Raw genomic sequence first — 22,173 nt, forward strand, 5'->3', positions numbered from 1 at the left:
CCGCGCTCAGTGCAGAGGGGAGCTGGCGAACCCCTCGCCCGGCCGCCGCTGCTCTGCCCAGTCCTGCTCCGCTGCCCCCGGAGCAGCCAGCTTTCGCCCTCCCGCCCCGGGACTTGGGGCGCCAGCGCCGGGCAGCGTCCGAGGGGGCGAGGGCCCGTAGCCCGGGCCGGAAGCGGAGCCGTCGGAGGCGCTCCACAGCCCGCCGGTCTTCGCGACTCGAGACCCGGCGGCGCAGGGACGAAAGAGCCGGGAGGGCGGCGGCACGGGCACCTCGCGCGGCCACCTCCGCCCCGGGGCTCCCCCGAGCAGCGGCCGGTCCCGCAGGCAGCGCCAGGAGGAGCGGGTCGCCCCCGCAGCCTCCCAGCTGGCAGCCCTCGGGCGGGCGGACGGGCGGGCGGGCAGCACCGCCCCGCGGGAACCCGCGCTCGGCCCCCGCGGCCACTCGGGGCGGGGGCTCAGCCTGCCAGCAGCGGCGGAGGCGGCTCCGGCTCGGCTGACGTCAGGCGGCCCCTTAAAGAGGCGCCGCAGCGGGAGCGGGGTCGGTAGTGGCGGGCCGCCGAGCTCGTCGGCCCCGCGCGCCCCGACCCCGCGCTGCTGCCGGCCGGGGAGCCGTGGCCGCCGCCGGCGATGGAGCCATGGCGCTCGGCCGGCGGAGGCGGCGGCTGCGGCGGTGCCGGGCGCTGCTGCTGGGCGCGTTGCTCTCGCTCTCGGGCACCTGCCTCTGCTACAGCCTGCTGCTCCTCTGCTGCGGCCCCGAGCCGCCCCCCGCCGCCGCCCGCTGCCCGCCCGCCCTGCCCGCCGCCCGCAAGAAACTTCTGCAGAAGTGGCGCGCCTGCCCCGCCGCCGCCGCGCCGCCCGCCCCCTCGGCCCGGCCCGCGGGCGACGGGGGCGGCGGGGGCAGCCGGGCCAAGGCGGCCGTGGCCAAGCGGCTCCCGCACGCGCTGATCGTGGGCGTCAAGAAGGGCGGCACCCGCGCCGTGCTGGAGTTCATCCGCGGCCACCCGGGCGTGCGCGCCCTCGGCACCGAGCCCCACTTCTTCGACCGGCACTACGAGCGGGGCCTGGAGTGGTACAGGTGAGGCGGCTCAGCGGAGCTCGGGAAGCGGCCGTCGCGGGGACCGGGCGGGCGGAGAGCCGCCCAGCAGCCCCTTCCCGTCGCGCCGGGCCGCCCGTCCGCGGCGTCGGGGCCGGAGCGCCGGAACCTCGCAGCGCTGCTCCGCGTCTCGGGCTCCACCGCCGCCCGCCAGCTCGCTCGGCTGCCTGCCCGGCGCCCGCCGTGCGCTTTCCCAGGCGCCCCGCAGACCCTCCGCCTGCTCCGCGCGCGGGCGAGGCGGCGGGAGAGGGAAGCGACGCTCCTGCTGCCCGTCCGCCCCCCGTTTGCCGGCCGAAAGGCTCCGCTGGCGGGTGGGGAGCCCCAGCAGGGGTTGGCGGTTCCTTGCCCAACGGAGCCGCAGCAGAAGTCGCCAAGAGAGGCGCCGCGGGGCAAGGGAGCCGAAGGGCCGGCGGGTCCTGGACCGGCTTCCCGATTGCGACTTTCCCGGGAATCCTCATCTAAGCAGACGGGGAGAATCTGCTGTTCCGGCTGGTGCCACTCCGGCCTCCACTCAGCCCCCCTCCCCCCCCGCACAAAGCCCACTTACCTTCTTCCCACCCGAACCCCCCGAGTTGCCCGCGGAACCCGCCTTCCTCCAGGGTAGGAGGGAGATTCCCAGCCCGGACGGCCCAGGCCTGGCAGTTGGCCAAGGGGGTCCCCAATCCCGGCCGTGGATCCTGCCCACAGCAGGGGTCAGCCGGCCAACCAGTTCGAGCTTGGCTGCCTCACTCCGAGCGCTTCCACGCCTGCATTAGATCCTCTGTCAACCCCTCAGAGGGCGCCAAGGCGATCCGTGCAGCCTTCGCTTCTCTTGGCTCAAAATGCCGAGAAGGCGGCTTAAAGCTGCGGTTCTGACGGCACCGAGATCCTCTCCGCCTCCGTTTGGCACAAAAGGGAAGGCACTCCAGCTGGTCTGATCTTGAAGCGGAAACTCGGCAGAGCCTTTCCTCTGCTAGAGCAGGGGGGTGGACTAGTTGATCTCTAACGTTCTTGTGGTTCTGACCGTAAGCGAAGATTTCCCTTCAGGGGTCTGGGGAGCCAAATGGAGGCATGAGGTGAGGGGTTGGGCCACCAGCCTTGCTCTGGAAGGGGCTCAGTAGAATGAGGGGCATTTTATTCCAAGGGTCCCAGCTGATGGGCTTTGTAGTGGGAAGCAGGCGCAGGAGCCAACCTTGAAAACATCTTCTGTGGAGGTTCCTGTGGACTTCTAGAGTGGCTCCTTCAAAAGGTGCAGAGCCAGTAAACCAGGGATGGACCTGCCGGCTGCTGCTAAAGTTCCCCACTCAACCATTCCATTTGACTAATGTTTCTTTTAAATGAAACCCTTCACTAGTCTAATCATGTTTAGCCCATTGCTCTTTCCAGAGGGCCAGGGTCTCCGGTGGGACTTGTACAGCAGCAGCCATGGGCTTTTGCCTTGGAACATGGAGCAAACTGTGGAATGACGGGGGCTCTGGGCGTCTCCAGCCCCTGCCCGGCTGAGGCCTGAGCCATCGTAGGGAGAATCTCCTTCACCCCTGGTGAGGGGTCTTTCCGCTCAGAAACTTCATGCATCAGGGCAGGAGGCAAAGCTGCTTCAAAGCCCATAAGCCACATTGCTTCTTGCACTTGAGCATTCGTTGCCCACATCCTTCCCCCCATCCCCCATGGGGGGGGGCGGCTTCATCTTGCCTCCAATCGGAGAATGAAAGAACCTTCCACGTTGCTCATTGTGGCCCAAGCCAACCACAGTTGTCAGGCATGTAAATTTGTGGTCATCTGTTATCTTGGAGGCAAAGTGCACCCCACCCCAGTCACTAAGAAGTACAAGGCCCCTCCCCTCTGAAAGCAACATTAGCTGCCTTCCATCAGTCACTGGTCTCCTGGCATTGGCGCTGAGCATTAGCACTCGGTTCTCTAACCAGGCAGAGCAGGAGGGCAGAGGGCTCGATTTGATTTGGAAAAGGAGAGGCCACATTTTTGTGCTGTTAACATTCTGAAATGAGCCTTTACTTTAGATTAGCCTTTTCCCCCCTGATTGCCTCATTCAGAACATAAGGAGCTGGTTAGACTTTCTGGAGTGTCTTTGCCACTTTCCCTGCATTGTCAGTTTCAAGCTCTCCCAACTGCTTCCCCACCAGGCTGGAGCAGGACCAGAATCAGGGCTCCCTGGCCTGCAAGTGGGAGCATTTCCCTACTGGTTGCAAAGGGGGTGCTGCAAAGCTGGAAGAGGAAGTTCCCACGGCAGACTCCCCGGCCAACAGCACTGGGAAGAGAGGCAGTGCAGGGGGTCCTGGGCCCTCAGAGGCCAGTCTTTGGACCTAGAGGACCATTTCCCTATTGTGGTTTCCTAACAGCTAGGAGTAAGGATTTTGTTCCTCCAAACAAGAGGGGGCTGAAATGGCCCAGCACTTTGAAGCCCAGGTGGAATCTGTGTTAGCTCTCAAATTCCGGAATAGCATTTTAATGGTGGCTGCTGCCTGCAGGATCTGGTGGATCTCTGTGACCCAGACCAGTGCAGAGGAATCCTAGGAGCCATCCAATCCAAGACCCCAACTTGATGCAGAATCATCTGCATCAGAAACATCTCTGACTCATATTCAGCCTCTCTTTGAAGTCTTCTGCCAGAGAAGTCTCCGGGTCACAAAGTTCCCCTGGCTGACAGCTGGTACAATCAGGAGGTTCTTTCCCTCTCCCTCGGCAGAACCAACCTGATCCCCTTTCTTGACAGAGTGACCGTCCTGGTTGGAACAGTGTGCCTTGATTTCAGCTCACGAAGTCTTGCATGAAATTCTAGCAGATTTTAAGTCAAAGTCTGGTTTGCACTCTAGTTGGTAGATCACAAGCCGCACATGTGCCAAATGCCAGTTCTAGGTGGCAGCCAGCAAATAATGTCAGGATCATGAGAGCATTGTTACTCTATTCTGAGTTGAACAAACCACAGTAGAAAGTTGTGTCCACATTTTAGGAAGGATATTAGCAAACTGGGTCATATCCAAAGAGAAAACAAGATGGTCAGAAGCCAGAAGGAAAATTTTATGCGGAACTTTTTAAAGGTCTGGGTATGTTTAGCCTGGAGAAGAGAAGAGAAGAGAATACTGGGGAGATACACGGCAGCCGTCTTCAAGCATCTGAGAGGGTGTCACGAAGATGATGGGCAAACTTTTTCAGGGAAGGTCCAGAGGACAGGACAGCTTGCAATAAGCAGATTCTGGTTGGGGATCAGAAAAGTTTTCTTCATGGTTAGAGCTATTCAACAGTGGAACAGTCTTCCTTGGGAGACGGCAAAGTTTCATTTGATATTTAAAGACAAGCTAGATGGTCATCATGGGATGGAAGGTTTACTGGTCAAGGAATCCAATTAGAAGACCCGAGATTCCCTGATTGTGTTTTGAAAGATGCTGGACAGAGTTTGATTCATAATGAACCATCTCTGCTTTAATGTTCTTTATTTTACTTTTGCGAGTTATGATTTTATTGTTGTTTAGTTTTTATGGCTACTATGGATTTTTAAAATTGTTTTCCATTTATGTGTTAACTACTATGCCATTGATCGAGGCAGAATACAAATAACATAGTGAAATAGTTATGCAGAATTGTCTCTTTTGGGAGGGAAGCAGCTCCACTCTTTGGAGAGCAAAGAGGCAAAAGGTCTTTCTCATAGAATCTCTTTGGTGGCTTCCAAGGGGAGCCCAAGGTGGAGGTGGAGAAATTCCTCCTGTCATGTCACTTCTTCCCTTTGTTCCTCACCTCTTTGGGCCTTTCCTTCGCAGGCACCTGATGCCCCGCACCCTGGACAGCCAGATCACCATGGAGAAGACCCCCAGCTACTACATCACCCGGGAAGCTCCCCAGCGGATCTTCAACATGTCACGGAACACAAAGCTGATTGTGGTGGTGAGGAATCCGGTCACCAGAGCCATCTCGGACTACACCCAGACCCTTTCCAAAAGGCCGGACATCCCCACCTTCGAGGGGCTCTCCTTCCGCAACCGCAGCCTCGGCCTGGTGGACACTTCCTGGAGTGCCATCCGCATTGGCCTCTACGCGCTGCACCTGGAAAGCTGGCTCCAGTACTTCCCGCTCTCCCAGATCCACTTCGTCAGCGGGGAGAGGCTCATCACGGACCCCGCGGAGGAGATGGCCAAAGTGCAGGACTTCCTGGGCCTGAAACGGCTCATCACCGAGAAACACTTCTTCTTCAACAAGACCAAGGGCTTCCCTTGCTTGAAGAAGGCCGGGGGAGGCACACTGCCACGCTGCCTGGGGAAATCCAAAGGCAGGCCTCACGTCCAGATTGACCCAGATGTTCTGGAGCAGCTGCAGGACTTCTACCGCCCCTACAACATCCGCTTCTACGAGGCCGTGGGGCGAGACTTCCGGTGGGAATGAGAGTGGGGGGCAGGCTGGGGAAGCCGTTTCAGCTCTACCTTCGTTCTGGCCATGGGGAACCAGCCCAGCAGGCCAAAGTCCAGCCCTCGAGCCGGGGCCATTGCAGCACACGGCCATCCTGCCGGGGTTGGTGAGGCCTTCAGGAACTTTTCAATGGTGCAATCAGGGTATGTGAGGCCCAAGGATGGATTTTATTTTTCATAATGGTATAGAAACAGAGTTTATAAAGATCCCTATGTAAGCGCTAAGGGCACCTGCTCCCTCACTCTGCGATCCTTCCGTGAAACCTCAGAGATGCCCCCTTGTATGAGGTCCCCCCCTCACCCCCCGGCTGTTTTTCCCCCCATGAATAAAGCACAGATTTCTGCTATTACAGGTACTTGAGGCCCAGCCCTTGGCTTGTCCCAGAGTCTCTCTTGGTGGCCTCTTGTCTCCTCTTCCTTCCTGTGAAATAAGTCCCAGCCAACCCAAAGGAAGCCTGGCAGAGCCCCAGCAGGTCCCTTTGCTGGGAGAAGGGGGCAGGGGTTTGATGGGGGGGGCTGCTTTAATTCCTCCTACAGGTACAGGTACGGGGGGGCATGTATTTTAGCCTTAGCTGAGAGAAATTGTTTTTCTCAGTCTTCGAGGAGGGCTGTGTGTGGCCCAGCCAGTTGCTGGAGCACCTTCTCCAGTTGCCAAGTGTGCCAAATTCTGCCACCACCTACCAGGGCCAGGAGTGCTGAGCTGTGTCTCCAATCCTTCTGTGCATCTGCTGCCCTCAGCAGCGTTGCGCCCTCCATCTCGGAAGGGCTGTGGCTTCTCGTTGGCACCCAGTAGCTGGCAGCTCCTTCCCAAAGCAGAAGGTCCCTGGCAGCCCCTCGCTTGTTCTGCTCCTTCTCCTTTGCTTGCCTCAGCAGCTGGAGACAGACCAAGGCGTTCAAGGGGTTTCCCGACTGGCAATCGGGACCCCTCTGCCAGGGGAGAGCAGCAGCCTCAGCTCCCACCAGCCAAAAGCCAGGGATTCTCTCCCTCGAAAGCGCTCCTGTCTCTGGGGCCCTTCTGGGGCCTCCATTTCTCCCCCAGCTTTACAGAGTTCACCCTGTTACAGACTGGGAGAGCCTCCTGTAGGCTGCAGACTCCCCAGCTGGCCAGGTCCTGTCTCAGCCACAGATCTACCTGCCAGGAGGTGGGCCTCTGACCATCTTCCTGTCCGGCATGGGGGGACTGCTTACAAGCCTCCCCCCTCAGCTCAGTGGTGCCTGCCTCCTCCGCCCTCCCTCGGGGCACCTACTGCCCACCTCAACTGCCTAGGCTGCCCACCATGCGGCTCTAGAGCCCCTCAACCAGTGGTGAAATCCAATTTTTTTTACTACCGGTTCTGTGGGCATGGCTTGGTGGGCGTGGCAGGGGAAGGATACTCAAAATCCCCATTCCCTCCCCGGTCCTGGGGAAAGGATATTGCAAAATCTCCATTCCCATCCCACTCGCGGGCCAGCCAGAGGTGGTATTTGCCGGTTCTCTGAACTGCTCAAAATTTCCGCTACCGGTTCTCCAGAACCTGCTGGATTTCACTCCTGCCCTCAACCTCCTTGGCTCCAGCCGTTCAACTGTCTCCATGCCTTCCTCCAGCTCCATTGGTTTCTGCTCCATTGGTTAGATGCAAAGAAGGAAGAGCAGAGCCTAAGGCAGTCCTTTGGCAGTCCAGAGGGACTTCCGGGGGAGCAGCCCCAATTCTCTCAATCAGGCCTGAGACTTGGCAAAACCTTTGCTTTAGGAAGATGAGCAGGTTTGGCCACCCCTCCCAACCTCAGGGAGCATCTTTTAGCTCTGAGGAAGAAGTACGTCGGCTGGGCTGCCCTTCCCAGTGTAGCCCAGGGAGAGGAGGAGCCCCCACGGCTGGGCAGGAGGGCACCCTGACCTCAGTGGCTGTCCTGCTGCAAAAGATTCCGAATCCATCTTTTCTGGCCAGTCCCTCCTCTTGTAGAGTTTCAAGAGCCCCTTTTTCAATCTTGCCTTTCCTTCTGATTGGCTACAATCATGTCTTGATCACAGCAGATAAAATAACCAGCTATTATATTTTGCCAGGTTAGTGGATCCCTGTGACACGGTAAGCTCTGAAAGTCAAGCACCGATGCTTAATCCTTCGGTTCCTGTTTTCCATTTATAATGGCCAAAGGTTGGGTTGGTGGCCTGTGGTGCCGTTGCCTTCTCTACCCCAGAAATAGACCTGAGGAGCCTTTATAGCACATTTCAAAGCATGGCTGTATGGCGATGTGGCATCCATAGGGCAGTGCTTTCCTGTTGCATGCTGGGCATCTGTTGGCTTGAGAGACCTTGGGGCATCCCCTCCGTGGAATGAATGTCTGCCCCAGAAGGGAATCATCCCTGTATCCAAAGCATCTACCTAGAGAAGACGGGTAAGATTTTACCTCCCCTTGGGGCAGCTTTTTCCTGCAGACGTGCTAACTGCCCTTATTCAGAATTATTTCCCTATTTCTAACTTAAAAACAGAATAATTCCCTGGAGCCAGGCATCATTTGATAAGGTTGATAACGAGCTCTGCTTCCTAGAGTTTGCTTACCACTTTTTTCAAATGCCTCAAATCTTCCCTGCCCCCATTGGTGCTACCGATTGTGAAGTCAAGCTAAGCTTCACCTCGTTGCCCCCATCGCGTAAGGCCTGTCCTGTCTGATCCCCTGGAAAGTGGCAAAATGCCATGTAAACCAAAGGGCACCAGGGCAAAGTGGGAAAGGACTTGGCAGATCAGCTTTCTCTGATACCTTCCTTCCCAATAATACTGGCTAATGGCCTTTGGTCAAACCTAAGATTGTTAAGCTTGTTAAGCTTCTACTTAATTTGTCTGGGAGGCTTTTGGTCCTTGCCACAGAGGGTAACTATCAGGTTCAGCAATGAGGCTGCTTTTTTCTTTTAAGATCAGCTATAAAACATGATTTTCCTGCTTGGCTTGAATGTGAAAAAATTGGAAGTCTCTTTTTTAATAATTTTATTAAGTTTATCAAAATATAAAATACAAGAGAAAATGAAAATAGCTGGGAAATGGGGGAAGAAAAAGGGAAGAGAAAGAAGTGGGGGTGGAAGGGGTGGAAAGAACGTTCACTTCTCTCTCTTTTTAGTGCAGGAGAGGAGGATAGCAACATTACAGCCTCAACTTTTTGCTTTTACATATTAATATATACTAGCCATTTCTATAATAACAAACCTACCTAATCAGCAAAATCCAAAGTTTCATTTTTTTTCCATCGTGAGCACAAAATTCAGAAGCCGTTTCCAAGCAGAAGCAAAGTTCGGTGTGTTCTTTTCTCTGATTAAAGCTGTCAGTTTAGCCACCTCTGCTGGTTCCATCAGACTGTTGGGAGCTTCTTCAAGGATGAGCATCTAACTTTGGCCTTTATGACCCTGTTCCAGAGTTTCTGGGGGCCACTTTGATTATACTCATTGATTATTCCTGAGCATTATTCCTTTCCCCCTTTTTAGAGAATTCTGTGCATCTGCGGAAAAACGGACGAAACGTCGTCTATTTTTCCATCTTGTGGGGATGTTTTTTGAAATGCACCTTATTTTGTAGAATTTCCCATCCCTCCTGCTAGGGTTGGGGGAGGGGTCATTAAAAGGAGGCAGATAAAAACTCCTCAAAGGCTAAGAAATCATTAGGGACCTGCTTTCCTTCATGGGTGGATAAGCTTCCATCTGAGCAGACATCTGTGAGCGTTCCTTCCTGGCAGCCCCTTTTCTCTCTTTCTCTTTCAAATTTTAGAAACCGCTTTCTTGGTAACCTATCTAAAACTTCTGCTTGTGCCTCCAAAGCATCCTGCAGGTGGGTGAGGCTGGTCTCTTTATGCAGGAGCTGGGAGTGCACCAGCTCTGCTGCTGCCCATGTTTGCCCGGCTTTCCTCTTGCTTAGAAAAATCCTCCTGCCTGTCGGAGCAGGCCAGCCCATTTGCCCAGCGGCCCTGCTGTTGACTTGTGCCAGCCACAAAGCAAGACATGTTGCTTGGTGCACAGCCAGAGAGAATTTATGGCCGAGTTTAATGGCCCATTTTATGGGAACCAGCAGCCCTAATTGAATGTCAAGTGCTGCGTGGAATGGCCATCGGAGAAAGCAGCCGCATCTCGGCTCTCCTGCAACGGGGCTTCATTGCTCAGATTGCTTCGTGGTTTTAACAGGCCCCCTCTCCTCTCTGTGTCTTGTGTAAGGTCCTCAGGTTGGTGCGCCCAATTAAACTAATTGGCTAGAGGCAGGGAGAAGCTGCGGACTCTGATCAATGTTTTGAAGCATCCGCAGAATGAAAAATGCACACTAGCATTGGACACTTCTGGCCACTGAGGCTGAGAGGAGAAGCTCCTCTTGGGTTCCTCCTGCTGGTTTTCTTCACTCCTACAAACACACGCACACACACAGTGTCCAGGATTTTCCCCAACGTCTGTTGATTTAACATTTTGTGGCATCTTTTCCAAACATGTTAAAGGAAAACCAAATCCTGCTTTCTGATCAGAGTAGATTGCTGAGGAAGTGACAGAGAATCTCCCAGGGAAGAAGTTTGAGGAACTGAAGTGCCTTCTTGGCCAACCAATCTGGGGAGAAGAAGGGATCTCCTGAGGTCCCAGCTGAATGTGATCTGTCCAGAAAGGCAACCAGCCCTTTCCACTAGGCCTGGGAGAGCAAAGCAGGAAGAGAGGCAGGCAGGCAGGCTCTGTGCTCCAGAGGAACCGGAGCAGAGCAGCTCCAGGCTGGGAGCTGAGCGCTGCAGGGGGATTTCTTCCCAATGGAAGGCCACACTTTGCATCCCCCGGAGGGCCTTGGCATGGAGCCCAGTCGGGCAGCTGGAAGGTGCAGCTGTGGCCGTGGGAGACCCCAGAGGCTTCCTTTGAATGTGCTTATGGCAAAGGAGCTTCATTGGGAAAAGTCAAGTATTAGCAGGCCTGCACAGATTGCTCTCTGCTGGGCTCCTGGCCTGACAGTTGGATGGAGGGAAAAGCAGAGTTGTAGGCTCAGAGTTGTAGCTGCCTTGGGGAAGGGGGGAGGGTGTGTGTGTGTGCCTGTGTGCGCGTGCATGCGTATGAGCATGTACAGATGCATGTGCATGTACATGTACATGCTGAGCCCCATGTAGCTGACAAATAAGAAGGCAAGTCAGACTCAATGCAAGAATCATTAATCTCGGGTAAAAACAGAATCTTGAAAATGGTACAAATAAATTCCCCTTTGGCATATAGTGGATTAATGAAGGTGGAATGTCTTCCTTGCCATGTCTCCCTCCTCTGAATCAGGTGGACCCTTTTCTCAGAAACCCCACCCCTCTGGCTCTCTTCCTTCAGCACATGTGTTTGATGGAGTTGCCTCCAGCCTCCCTTTCAGTTCGGTCCCAGGGCAGCCACTAGCCTGATTCTGGAGGTGGTGTTGAAGCCATCTTGTGCCAATTCTGAGTCCCTGCAATGGGCCGTATTCCAAAGAAGTCCAACCTATTCTGGAAAGCAGCCCTGCCTCAACTGAAGTGCAACCCAACGTCTGGCCCAAGCACCAGGAGGCACCTGGGTATCTCAGCTACGGATCCTCCTCCAGAATGTTGGGGCGGGGGGGGAGAGACATGCCTAGCTAGAAAATATTTTGCCTTCCTGAACTTGGAAACTCTTGCAAACAAGCTGCACCTCTTAGCAAGGGGAGAAATAAAGGGACCCACTAGTCAAGGATTACAAAACTCTACCTGCAGTAGTAAACACTGAAGAATAATGAATTTATCATCCAACTGATAAATAGCCTACAGAACTACCAGATGGAAAGTTAGAAGGAAGGCTCCTGTGGTTTATCTTCATCCAGAGATCCACAAGGAAAGGAATGCAGGTTTACAATTTTTTATAGATTTTTCCCTTCCCGCCTTAGCCATGAAAAGTTCGCCCAACTCCCCTCACTGGGTTGTTTTTGTGTGGATAATAGGAAGAAGAAGGCGTGTTAGAGACGTTCACCACTTTGAGTTATTTGTGAATAACTGAGTAACATTAATCTCATGACCTACTGACCATCAGGGGACACGGGATATAGGCAGGAGGGTTTAGGATTTGCCTTCACTCTCTGCTTGGTCTGTCCTTCTGCTGCTCTTTGTCTAAAGGATTACTGCTCTTGAGTGGCTTCTTTCTGCCTTCCTTCCCAGGCACACCTTGGACTCGCCTCCTGGTGGGATGTTTTTAGCCAGGTGCCAGGCTTTGCCTATTCTGATCATAGGGTTCCTGCAAATAAATCCTCTTTCTAATAGAGTTATCAAGCCTGCTCCACTAATCATGGCTCAGGTTAGATCCTTGCTCTCAGGAAAGCTCACATCACACCCAGAATGCTTCCTCCTCCTCTGAGTGGGTGGGTTCCAGCAGCTGTGCAAAAGGTGCCCTTGGGGATGGGGAGAGGGCCAGGCTCCTGGAGAGTAAAGCAAACCTTAAGAAAGAAATTAACTTTCAGAAACAGAGTCAGGAATGTCACCGTTTGTGGAGATAAGCTTGAAAGATCATTCAAGATCATTCAAAATGAAAACATTCCTGAAATCTCGAGGACAAAGGAAGGCACGAGAGGCCAGGTGGGGCAAAGAGGCTGCAAAGGCTCTGGAGAAGAGGCTTCTAAACCTCCTCTAGAAGCTATTGCACTCTTGGACACGCAGACATGTGTACAGGAGAAATGTTGGTTCTCTTCTTTTTACATTTATCACTTGGAAGTGAGTAAGCTGGGGCAGATGCAATAGAAAGGAAAAGAGAAGGCAAATATTAATTTTGTGACAAATTGCTTACAGGAGTTTAATTTACGTAGTTCTGAGGGGGAGGGTGTCGTTCTGGCTCAAGAGTCTGCTTGTAAGGTGGCCTGGGTCATTTGCCAACCAAGGGTTTGAGAAAGGGAGAAAGTGAAACTGTCAGACTGCATTTCAAAGGTGATCCCTCACCTCAGCTCAGGATAATGAAAGCCTAGAAAGGAGACGGAGCCCAGAGTAGCAGAGCAAATGAGCCACCAGGCACACTTGTTTGATACTATACCAACTTCTCACTTCATTAAAGGAAAAAGCGAGTGTGGTGTAATTTAATGAGAAGAACTGAACTGAATCCACCATTTCCTTGACAAAAGGCCAAGGGTCATCTGAGCGTCCGAAGCTCTACAGGTTTCTGCTGTATATTACACAAAGGAGAGCTGCTTAACTTCACAGTCAGAAATGTCCCTGGTTGTGAGTCAAGTCACGTGCACACCCAGAATATTTCAACCTCCAACAGGTAAATGATGCCAATGGGAGCAGTTTAGATTACTTGAGAATGGGGTACATTTAGGAATGGGCAGAAGGACTCAAAAGAAGGTGAATGGAGTATGTCTTGCCAAAATGATTAGATTAGATTAACAGAGTTGGAAGGGACCTTGTAGGTCATCTAGTCCAACCTCCTGCCCAAGCAGGAGACCCTACTACACCATTTCTGACAGATGGCAGTCCAGTCTCTCCTTGAAAGCCTCCAGTGATGAAGCTCCCACAACTTCCGAAGGCAACTTCTGTTCCATGGGTTGATTGTTCTCACTGTCAGAAAATTTCTCCTTATTTCCAGGTTGATCTTGAGGCATAAACTGAAGCCTGTGAGGAACAGAAAGGATGGGGACAGGACTAGCAACAGGATGCAGGACGACGAGGCCTCCATCATGAGCACATACATACAAGAAGGAAGACGTTGTTACAGGACCCAAATAGTCCATTGTCTTAACAGAAATGCATAGAGCTTGGAGAACAGACAGGAAGAACTGTGGGTCTTAATGCAGGAAAGACAATGTGAAACAGTGGTAAATGAAAAGCAAGGATTGAAGGGTGTAACTTACTTCAAAAGAATAGGATAGATAAATGGGATGAATACATAGCACAACAACATAAAAAAGCAGAGCAGAATGCATTGAGTTCTCCAAATCTCAACAAGCAGTCAAGTCAAGGGCAATTGGACAGAGAAAGAAGTCAGGGGAAACAACATAGGTAGCATTGTGGGGATGCCCTCAGTGACTGCCAAGTCAGAAGATCTGAATTTAGAATAACTTTATTGTCACTTTGAATGTACACTAATCGGCATAAATTAAAATGAAATTTCATTGCATATAGCTCTCGAAGGGTCACCACCTCCAATATACACTACATAAAGATGACCAGGCAGATAGACAGACACATTGAAGATCGCAGGACTTTCAGAAAGGAATAGACACGTCAACTACCTGAACTTCCTGCAGGGAAATCCACTCGGCCAATGACTAGACGGTCCAAAAACTTCTGCAGTGATCATTGTTCAGTTTTTCAGAATATTGAAGAAGAAGCTGCCTATCCCAGATGGGCTCCCAATCAAGAAGGAAGAAGCTGCTTGAAGGGGGAAGGAAATATCACATCATCCTGGGAATCAAGACACTCCAGAAAGAGAAAGTGGGGCAGGCAGGTGTAATTGGAATCTGGAAGGATTAGGTGGGATCCCAGAGATCCCTAAATCACAGGGAGGAAGACAGGATGTTGGAAACATCTCAAAAATAAGAAACTGGAACTAAAATCATACTGTCCTGCTATGAGGAAAAATGAGGAGACAACCGTTGGGTATGCATAGGAAGCTTTTGACCGAGTTAAGAGATGTAGAGCAAATATATTCCAGATGGTTGAAATCACCCAAGCAGCCCAGGCACAAGTACCCAGCCTCTGCAGGAAGACTTTGAGGCAAGCTGAAGCCCAAAAAGAGCAGTTTTCAAGAGAAGTGAAAAGGGGAATAAAATCTTTTTGAATTACAGCTAATCCTCGATTTATGACCATCACTGAGCCCAACATTTCTGTTGCTAAGCGAGACATTTGTTAAGTGAGTTTTACGACCTTTCTTGCCAGAGTTGTTAAGGGAATCACTGCAGTTGTTAAGTTAGAAACACTTTTTAAAAGTGAACCTGGCTTCCCCGTTGCCTTTGCTTATCAGAAGGTTGCAAAAGCTGGGATACAGCAATGGTCATAAATACGAGCCAGTTGCCAAGCATCTGAATTTTGACCCTGTGACCATGGTCAAATGCTGCAATGGTCATTCAGGAAGTTTAGGATTGTAATCCCAGAGCCCTTTTCTGTAATCTTTGAGAAATCAGGGAGGAAAGGCAAAATGCCAGGGGATTGTAGAAGATTAAATATTGTTCCTCTCTTCTAATAGGAGAAAAGAAGACCCAGATAATTACAGCTTGACGCTGCCACCAGGCCGGAATGAAGAGCTTTTAAGAATCTGGAGAGCTTTCAAGTACAAGTGGAGCAGAATTGTTCCAGAAACAGGACAAGAAATCATGACTTTAAACTACGAGGAATTTCACTCCTAATTCTAAATCTCCCAAATCCCTTCCAGCTATTACTTCCTCTGTTTCCGTGCTTCTATGGCTGGGAATGGCTCTTGGATAGCCGGTCTAAAGTAACTTTACTCTCTCTGTGAAACACACAAGCTCTCAAAACTAGGCAGGACCCATCGAGCCTAAAGGGCTTTTTCTGGTGTCCACCCACCCAGCGATTCAGCAATATGTACAATAGCAGCAGGAAGCAGATGTGGGTGGAGGCAGAGCAAATGGGGCACCTTGGAGAAGCAGCACTGTCTTCCCATCCTCAGCCCCATAAATTGAGAAGACTTTCCTTTGCTCTCCTCTGTATGTTCCTCCTGGGCAAGCCATCTTTGCAAAGTCTTGCTTTTCTTTTCTTTTTCTAATATCTATTTCTTTTGCTTTATCAATAAGAATAAAATACAAAACGGAAAACAGAAAGAGGTATATCCAACACTAACAACAAAAAAGAAAAAAAAATCTGTACAAAAAAGGTGGGGAAAAATGACCCAAATCAAAGTCTTGCTTTTCGCAGGGTTGACTCCATCCTTTTCTTTCTCCCAAAGTCAGGCTTTGGAGCCTTCTGCCCTGAGGCAGAGAGGGCACTTTGAGGGGGTCTTGTGCTCCTAACAATATCTACAAATCCAGACTGACTTCCTGTTCTCTTCTGGGCAGCCCCATTGATCTTACTCTTCCTGTATAGCTCCTTTGGGTTTCCTCAAAATTCTTGTTCAGCCAAACTGGTTGCTTTCCCATTTTTTAAAAGCTCAGTATAAAAGGATGGGTTTTGTAGTCTGCATGGAGCACATGAAATAAATAAATACATATAAACATTTCAAAACGTGGACATATTTGCCATTGTTAAAATTACTGTGCATGTGCTATGCATAGATACATTTAAACTCTATTAAGTTTGTATGGTAAAAAAAGGTATTTAAGAAATATTCCCCCCTCCCCTTGATTTATACCATGAAGGGCATTCTCGTGGTAATGCTGAATAGATATTTTATTCAGACAAATAGGCTATTGAGGAAATTTGTCTTGGAAGAAAAGCCACCAAGGATTCCATCAGCTAAACTGAGACTATCTCTTGATTATGGAGGCTTTAAATTACCAGACTGCCCAAAGTATTACGGAGCCTTTATTTCTTCATAAATAAAGAGAGAGGGGGGGTTTAACTGAATATCAACTGTTACGGGCTTTATTGGAAAGTTATTACTTATTTCAGTTAAGTTCTTGGCAATTACCTGGATCAGCATATAGCAAAAAGGATCTTTCATTTCCTGGTCTGGGAGCAGCCAGACAGATCTGGACCCAACTGGGACACAGATTAGATTTTCTTGCTCAGTCTCATGAATATTGTGAAAGAATTTTACTTTAAAAATAGGTGGGAAGACATTTAATTGAAAAATATGGGTGGAATCTGAAATAGGGACTTTAAATCTATTACTTTGTAATGATTATTTTAAGTAATTTAATGATTGTGTGTGCAGGTGTGGGGGCGTATTACACACACACACACACACACAGAGTCACACACAGCCTTAATAAACTATAATAGTAACTCATGGATCTTTTGATAGCTCAATATAAGCTTAATGTTTTAGCTGCTTCAGAGAAACTGAAATGACTTATTTTTATGGAGTCTGCTTTTGAAATCAAACTGATTTCATACCTATTTTGGAAACTTTAAGACTGAAACACTTGATATTTATGATGGGGATCTTGTGGTTGAAATTAATTCATCAAGGATTTTTAAAAATTTATTTTGGATACTCATAATGCATTAGAAAAACCATAGTTTTTCTTTGTTGGCAATGTATGAAATTTAAGAATTTATTAATCTATATGATGTGGCCTTTCCCATTAATGGATCTTTTTAAAAATAATATTATAACATATAAAGGTAGATTTATGGGTAATTATATTTCAAAATGGTGGGAATGGACCATTTTTAGGAACTGTATTTATATTTGATATGGGGAATAACTATGAGAATTATATTGAGAGACTGGAAAAATATTACTACTCTAGACATTTTCAAGAAACAGTAATTTATCTGCTTTTGAAAACACTATTTTACCCCACTAATCAAAAAATAATATATGATATTTCCCTTTGACAATTTTTTTTACAAAAATACATATTTTTAATGGATAATTTGATATTTTGCTAATATATGATATATTTGGATGATTTATATTAATGTATTAATTCTTAGGGTACTTTGTTTTTATTTCATTTGTTTTGGAAATAGAAAATAATAATTAGAGTAACTATTAGATAGTTGCACATTACTTTTTTAATTTGCTCAATTGTTTGCTGTTATTCTTTTTCTTGGTTGTAAGTTATTTTCTCTGTATTTTCTTAAAAATTACACCAAAATATTTTTTCTAAAAAAAAATAGTCGATGAAGGCCTCCAGTCATAATTTGATAGACCAGGAGGTTGTTAAAGTTTAAAGAAGTCAACTTTAGATTGTATCCAAAACAAAAATCTATCCATACTCCTGCTTAACCCTTCATCCAGGAAAGTATGGATTTCTTCTAATTGAGGTTCCTGAGATATTTAATTCAGAATAATAAATTGCATAGCTTTGGAGTTTATCTATTTATTTATCAAGTTTCTTTTACTGCCCATCCCACTCAAGGCAACTCTGGCAGCCACAAGTTATTCCAACTCAGCCTTTCTGAGACATGACTATTAACCCTTTGATCAGTAGCACAAACTTTCAACCTACATTCAGCTATAGTATTCATTCTCGTCCCTCAGGGCTTGGGCTCTTCCGAAATCCTCACCAGAACAAAATTGTCCTCATAGTTTAACCAACAACAAAGAAAACCAACCTAAGAAGGGCCTGGTGGCTCAGCAGACTGATAGCATTGTGATTAACACCAGCTGTCTGCAATTACTGTAAGTTAGAATCTCACCAGGCTCAAGGTTGACTCAGTCTTCCATCCTTTCTAAGGTAGGTAAATTGAGGACCCAGTTTGTGGGGGCAATAAGCTGATTTTGTATAAATATACAAAAGTATGAAGGTTATTGCTTAACGCACTGTAAACCGCCCTGAGTCTCCGGAGAAGGGCAGCATATAAATCAAATTAAAAAAAGAAAAAAACTTCCTTAACTTTTTCCCAGCAAAACAGTTGAGCAAATGGTCAGAGTTTGGGGAAGAGGCGCTGTCCTTGGTGCTGAAGGATTAAATCAGTGTTTCTCAACAGAGCCAATTTTAAAGACATGCTGGCTGGGGATTCTGGGAGCTGGAGTCCACATGTCTTGAGGTTGCCAAGACTGAGAAATGCTGCATTAGATTCTGCTGGTCTTGACTAAGTGGGTCTCTCCTAAATGGGAAACTTCTGCCCAAATAGATGGTCTGAGTTGTCTGTTGCCAATACTGATTGGGTCAGTTCTAGGCAACCCTCTTTAAGGATGTGCCAAAGAAAAAAGTTGGACAGCACTGGGAAATAATCTGACTAAAGCAGAATTAAGTAGAACAATTTTACTTTCTGTTGATCATGACTGCAGAAGAAGAGTACTTTTTAAATCATGTGTTTCAGTCCATTTATTTTATAAAATCTGGAACAGGTGGAGGCATCTGTTTTCCAAGTTTCTAATCCACACCAGGAGGACATGATTAGATTAACAGAGTTGGAAGGGACCATCTAGTCCAATCCCCTGCCCAAGCAGGAGACCACACCATTTCTGACAAATGGCAGTCCAATCTCCCCTTGAAAGCCTCCAGTGATGAAGCTCCCACAACTTCTGAAGGCAACCTGTTCCATTGGTTGATTGCTCTCACTGTCAGAAAATTTCTCCTTATTTCTAGGTTGAATCTCTCCTTGTTCTGTTTCCATCCATTCTTCCTTGTCTGGCCTTCAGCTGCTTTGGAAAATAGCTTATCCCCTCCTCTCTGTGGCCGCCCCTCAAATATTGGAGCACTGCTATCATGTCTCCCCTGATCCTTCCCTTCACTAGACTAGGAACCAGATCAGAAAATCCATGTAGCACTTAACAATAGCACTTCATAGAGCTTCACAGCCCTCTCTAAATGGTTTACAGAGTCAGCCTCTTGCCACCAACAATCAGGGTCCTCATTTTACCAACCTCAGAAGGATGGAAAGTAGAGTCAACCTTGAAGCTCTAGAAGCTCTAACAAACCAAGAAACAGAATCTCCTCATTCACCTTTCAGCTCTCGGACAGAGTACCTGGACCATATAGGTGGGAAAGAGCATTAAGGTCAGAATTCTAGGATGGTTATATCCATTTACAGAGTGTAAATTGGCTTGTGGCCCTGGCCTCTTCCCCACAGCCACCATTGGCTGGGAGTTATAAAGATTTAGTCAGAGTTAAGAGGAAACATGGGTTATAAGGGGCCAAGAGAATCCTTGAATTCTTTCCCTGTTTGGGGAACTGCCTGATTGATCCAGGCAAATGTTTCCACATCCACTGGGGTTCCAAAAAAATCTATCTGGAGTCAGGAAAGCAGAATCTTTGGCTGAGGTTCTTTGCCCTAAGAAAGCCTTCTTGGGTTTCAGTAAAGAGGAATCTAGGAAGCTTATATTTGCAGAAGCTTAGAAATAATTGATGCCTAAGTCCTTTTTAGTGAGAAATTATGAAAGCAGCTAATGTTTGACACAGTTCTGTGATCTATAATTTATTACTGACTGAAGGTCTTTGAAGAACTCCTGCGGGTTTGGCTAGAATTTTGTCTAATTTATAAATGTTTGGCAGGTAGAAGTGAAAAAGACTTTCTATTTTATTTCACCTGTAGGAAGCACCAACAATTGTCACCATCTCAAGAGAATCAGTTCCGCATTGGAAACCTACGAAAGCAGAGCAGTCATGCCAGCAAAGGCTGTGCTAGAACTCCCACCTCTTAAATCCGGGATGAACAGATGTGGGGGGAAGGGGGGACAAGTACAGTCTCTCTCCAAGCAAGAAAAGCAGGATACAGTCGGTCCAGATGTTTGCATTATGCTCCAGCCCCAAAATACTCAACTCAGTTTATTTCTAGCAATGCTAATAATGAATAATAACCTGATTTTTTTTCAAACTGCGATTAAAAATAGAATTTGCCATAAAAATAGGGAGGGACAAATTTAAACAGTAATAAGAGAATGATTTGTCTATAGCAGTTCTTGCTCAACCGTGGCAATTTCTTCAACTCCCAGAATTCTTTTGCTGGCTGAGGAATTCTGGGAATTGAAGTCTACACATCTCCAAATTGCCCAGGGTAAGAAACACTGCAGGGTCTTCCTTCCTTCCTTCCTTTCTTTCTCCTCCAGTGTCCAATTCTGCAGCATGGGAATATGTTATGCTACCCCTCGGAGACCAAGCTGCAGCCCCCTGCCTGGGAAATCAGCCTGGGATTGTTGCTATCTTTGGGGATCCAGAAGAAGCACCTTCTATGCATGCTACAAGGCCCTGGGCTCAGGTTCTGAGGGTGCTCTGTGCTCATCCCAGCAATCGCCTGTCAGCATTCCAGCACTGACATATGAAAAGGAGAGGAGAAGCTTGAACTTTTGCCTACTTAATTCCTTTGAAGATTCTGTCTCCTCGGAGATGGGAGTGGGGGGGACATTCCTGTGATCTGACGGAGATGGGATGAAGAGAGTGGCTTGGAAGATAGCCAATGAGACGCAGAGAATTGGGGATCGGAAAGGGAGGGCTTGGGGGGCAAAGGTCAGTGCTGACCGCGAAAGAGCCAGGGACAGATCACTATGCTCAATAAAGAGAAAGTTTCCTCAAAGATTGGCAGTTTGGAAATTCATTTATTTTGAGATAACATCGAAACCTGATATCGCCTTCCTATTGTGATCCCTTGTCAATCAGTTGGTTGAATCTTTGCATACATTATGTTTACAGCATCCCAAATAGCTTTGGTCTGTCTGGAATCTGCATTGCTCTGCTGCTCGTGCTTAAGTTGTGATCGACAAACATGCCCACAAGCCTTTCACATGTGCCATTGACAAACTGGAATTTCACTATCTGATACTTGTGCCTTACAGTTTTCCTGTCCGGATGCAGCATTTTGCATTTCTTTTTGTTAACCTTTACCTGATTCATTTCAACCCACTGCTCAGGCTGGTCTAGATTTTCCTTAAACCTTTCTCTTTCACCTGAAGCATTAGCCACGCCTCCTTTTCTGACACCTGCAAACCTACTAAGAGTCCCCTCAATTCTCTCATCAAAGACATTGATCAAAATACAGCCTAGAGCCCAGGACCAGCCAATAAAATTGAGCTACTTCTGTTGTTATTCAGCCAACTGCGAGTCCATCCAATCATAGCTCTCTCTAGCCCAGGGGTCCCCAACCTCTTGGCCGCAGGCCACTGGTGGGACATGAGCTGTTTTGTAACCAGGCTGAGGAAACGGCAGACACACTTGTGCACATGCAGATCCCCACTTGCGCAAGTGCAGGCATGTGTGCTCCGTTTGCATGGACATGCATGCACACCGCTCATGCAAATGGAGCTGTGCGTGCGTGCACACTTGTGGGTCACTTGCATGGAACCATCCCGTTTCCCCCACCCACCAGTTCTCAAAGCCAGAAAGGTTGGGGAATTCTGCTCTAGCCCACATTTTACTAGTTTGTTAAAGAGGGTGTCATGAGAAACTGTCAAATTCTTTATCGGGCCAAGTTATACTATGACCGCATCATTCCTCCAAGCTATTAAGCCAGGAGCTCAGTCAAAAATGGAGATGTGGCACAATTTGTTTGCTGACTCAGGTTCTTCCATTTCACCCCATTTTCACAGCATGCTGTTTAATAACCTGATTGAGGGCCTGTCAAGAATCAGTGTGGAGCTGACAAGTCTGTCATTCCCTGGGATCTCCTTCCATTTTTTTGAGAATAGCAACAGTACAGGTAGTCCTTGACTTATGTTCTTGAGCCCAAAATTTAAGTTGCTAAATGAGACATTTGTTAAGTGAGTTTTGCCCCATTTTACGACTTTTCTCACCGCAGTTGTTAAGTGACTCACTGCAGCTGTTAAATTAGTAACCTGGTTGTTAAGTGAATCTGACTTTCCCATTGACTTTGCTTCTCAGGAGATCGCAAAAAGGGATCATATGATCCTGGGACACTGCGACCGTCGTAAATATGAACCAGTTGCCAAGCATCCGAATGTAAACCACGTGACCACAGGGATGTTGCAACGGTCATAAGCATGAAAAACGGTCATAAGTCACTTTTTCCAGTGCCGTTGTAACTTTGAATAGTCACTAAGTGAACTGTTGTAAGTTGAGGCCCCCTGGTCCTCTGATCCTCAGCTGTTCTAGGAACTCTCAAAGGTTACACCTAACAGTTGCACAATGACCTCTGCTAAGGATTTCAGAGCCCTGTGATACAATCCATTTAGTTCTGAAGATTTTACAGAGGAGAATTCCGTGAGGCTCT

General features: G+C 48.5%; 1 protein-coding gene across 1 annotated transcript; it reads left to right on the top strand.

Moving 5' to 3' along the window:
- The first annotated feature begins 564 nt into the window (after positions 1–564).
- Positions 565–16,220, top strand: LOC117667335 (heparan sulfate glucosamine 3-O-sulfotransferase 2-like). The gene is made up of 3 exons (XM_087878679.1): positions 565–1,075; positions 4,846–5,631; positions 14,624–16,220. The coding sequence occupies exons 1-2, from the start codon at positions 636–638 to the stop codon at positions 5,462–5,464; spliced, it is 1,059 nt and encodes a 352-aa protein (XP_087734805.1). The 5' UTR covers positions 565–635; the 3' UTR covers positions 5,465–5,631; positions 14,624–16,220.
- The last annotated feature ends 5,953 nt before the right edge of the window (positions 16,221–22,173 follow it).

The sequence above is a fragment of the Pantherophis guttatus genome, chromosome 14 (assembly GCF_059756535.1).
Source record: "Pantherophis guttatus breed Tessera chromosome 14, ASM5975653v1, whole genome shotgun sequence".
NCBI lineage: Eukaryota > Metazoa > Chordata > Lepidosauria > Squamata > Colubridae > Pantherophis > Pantherophis guttatus.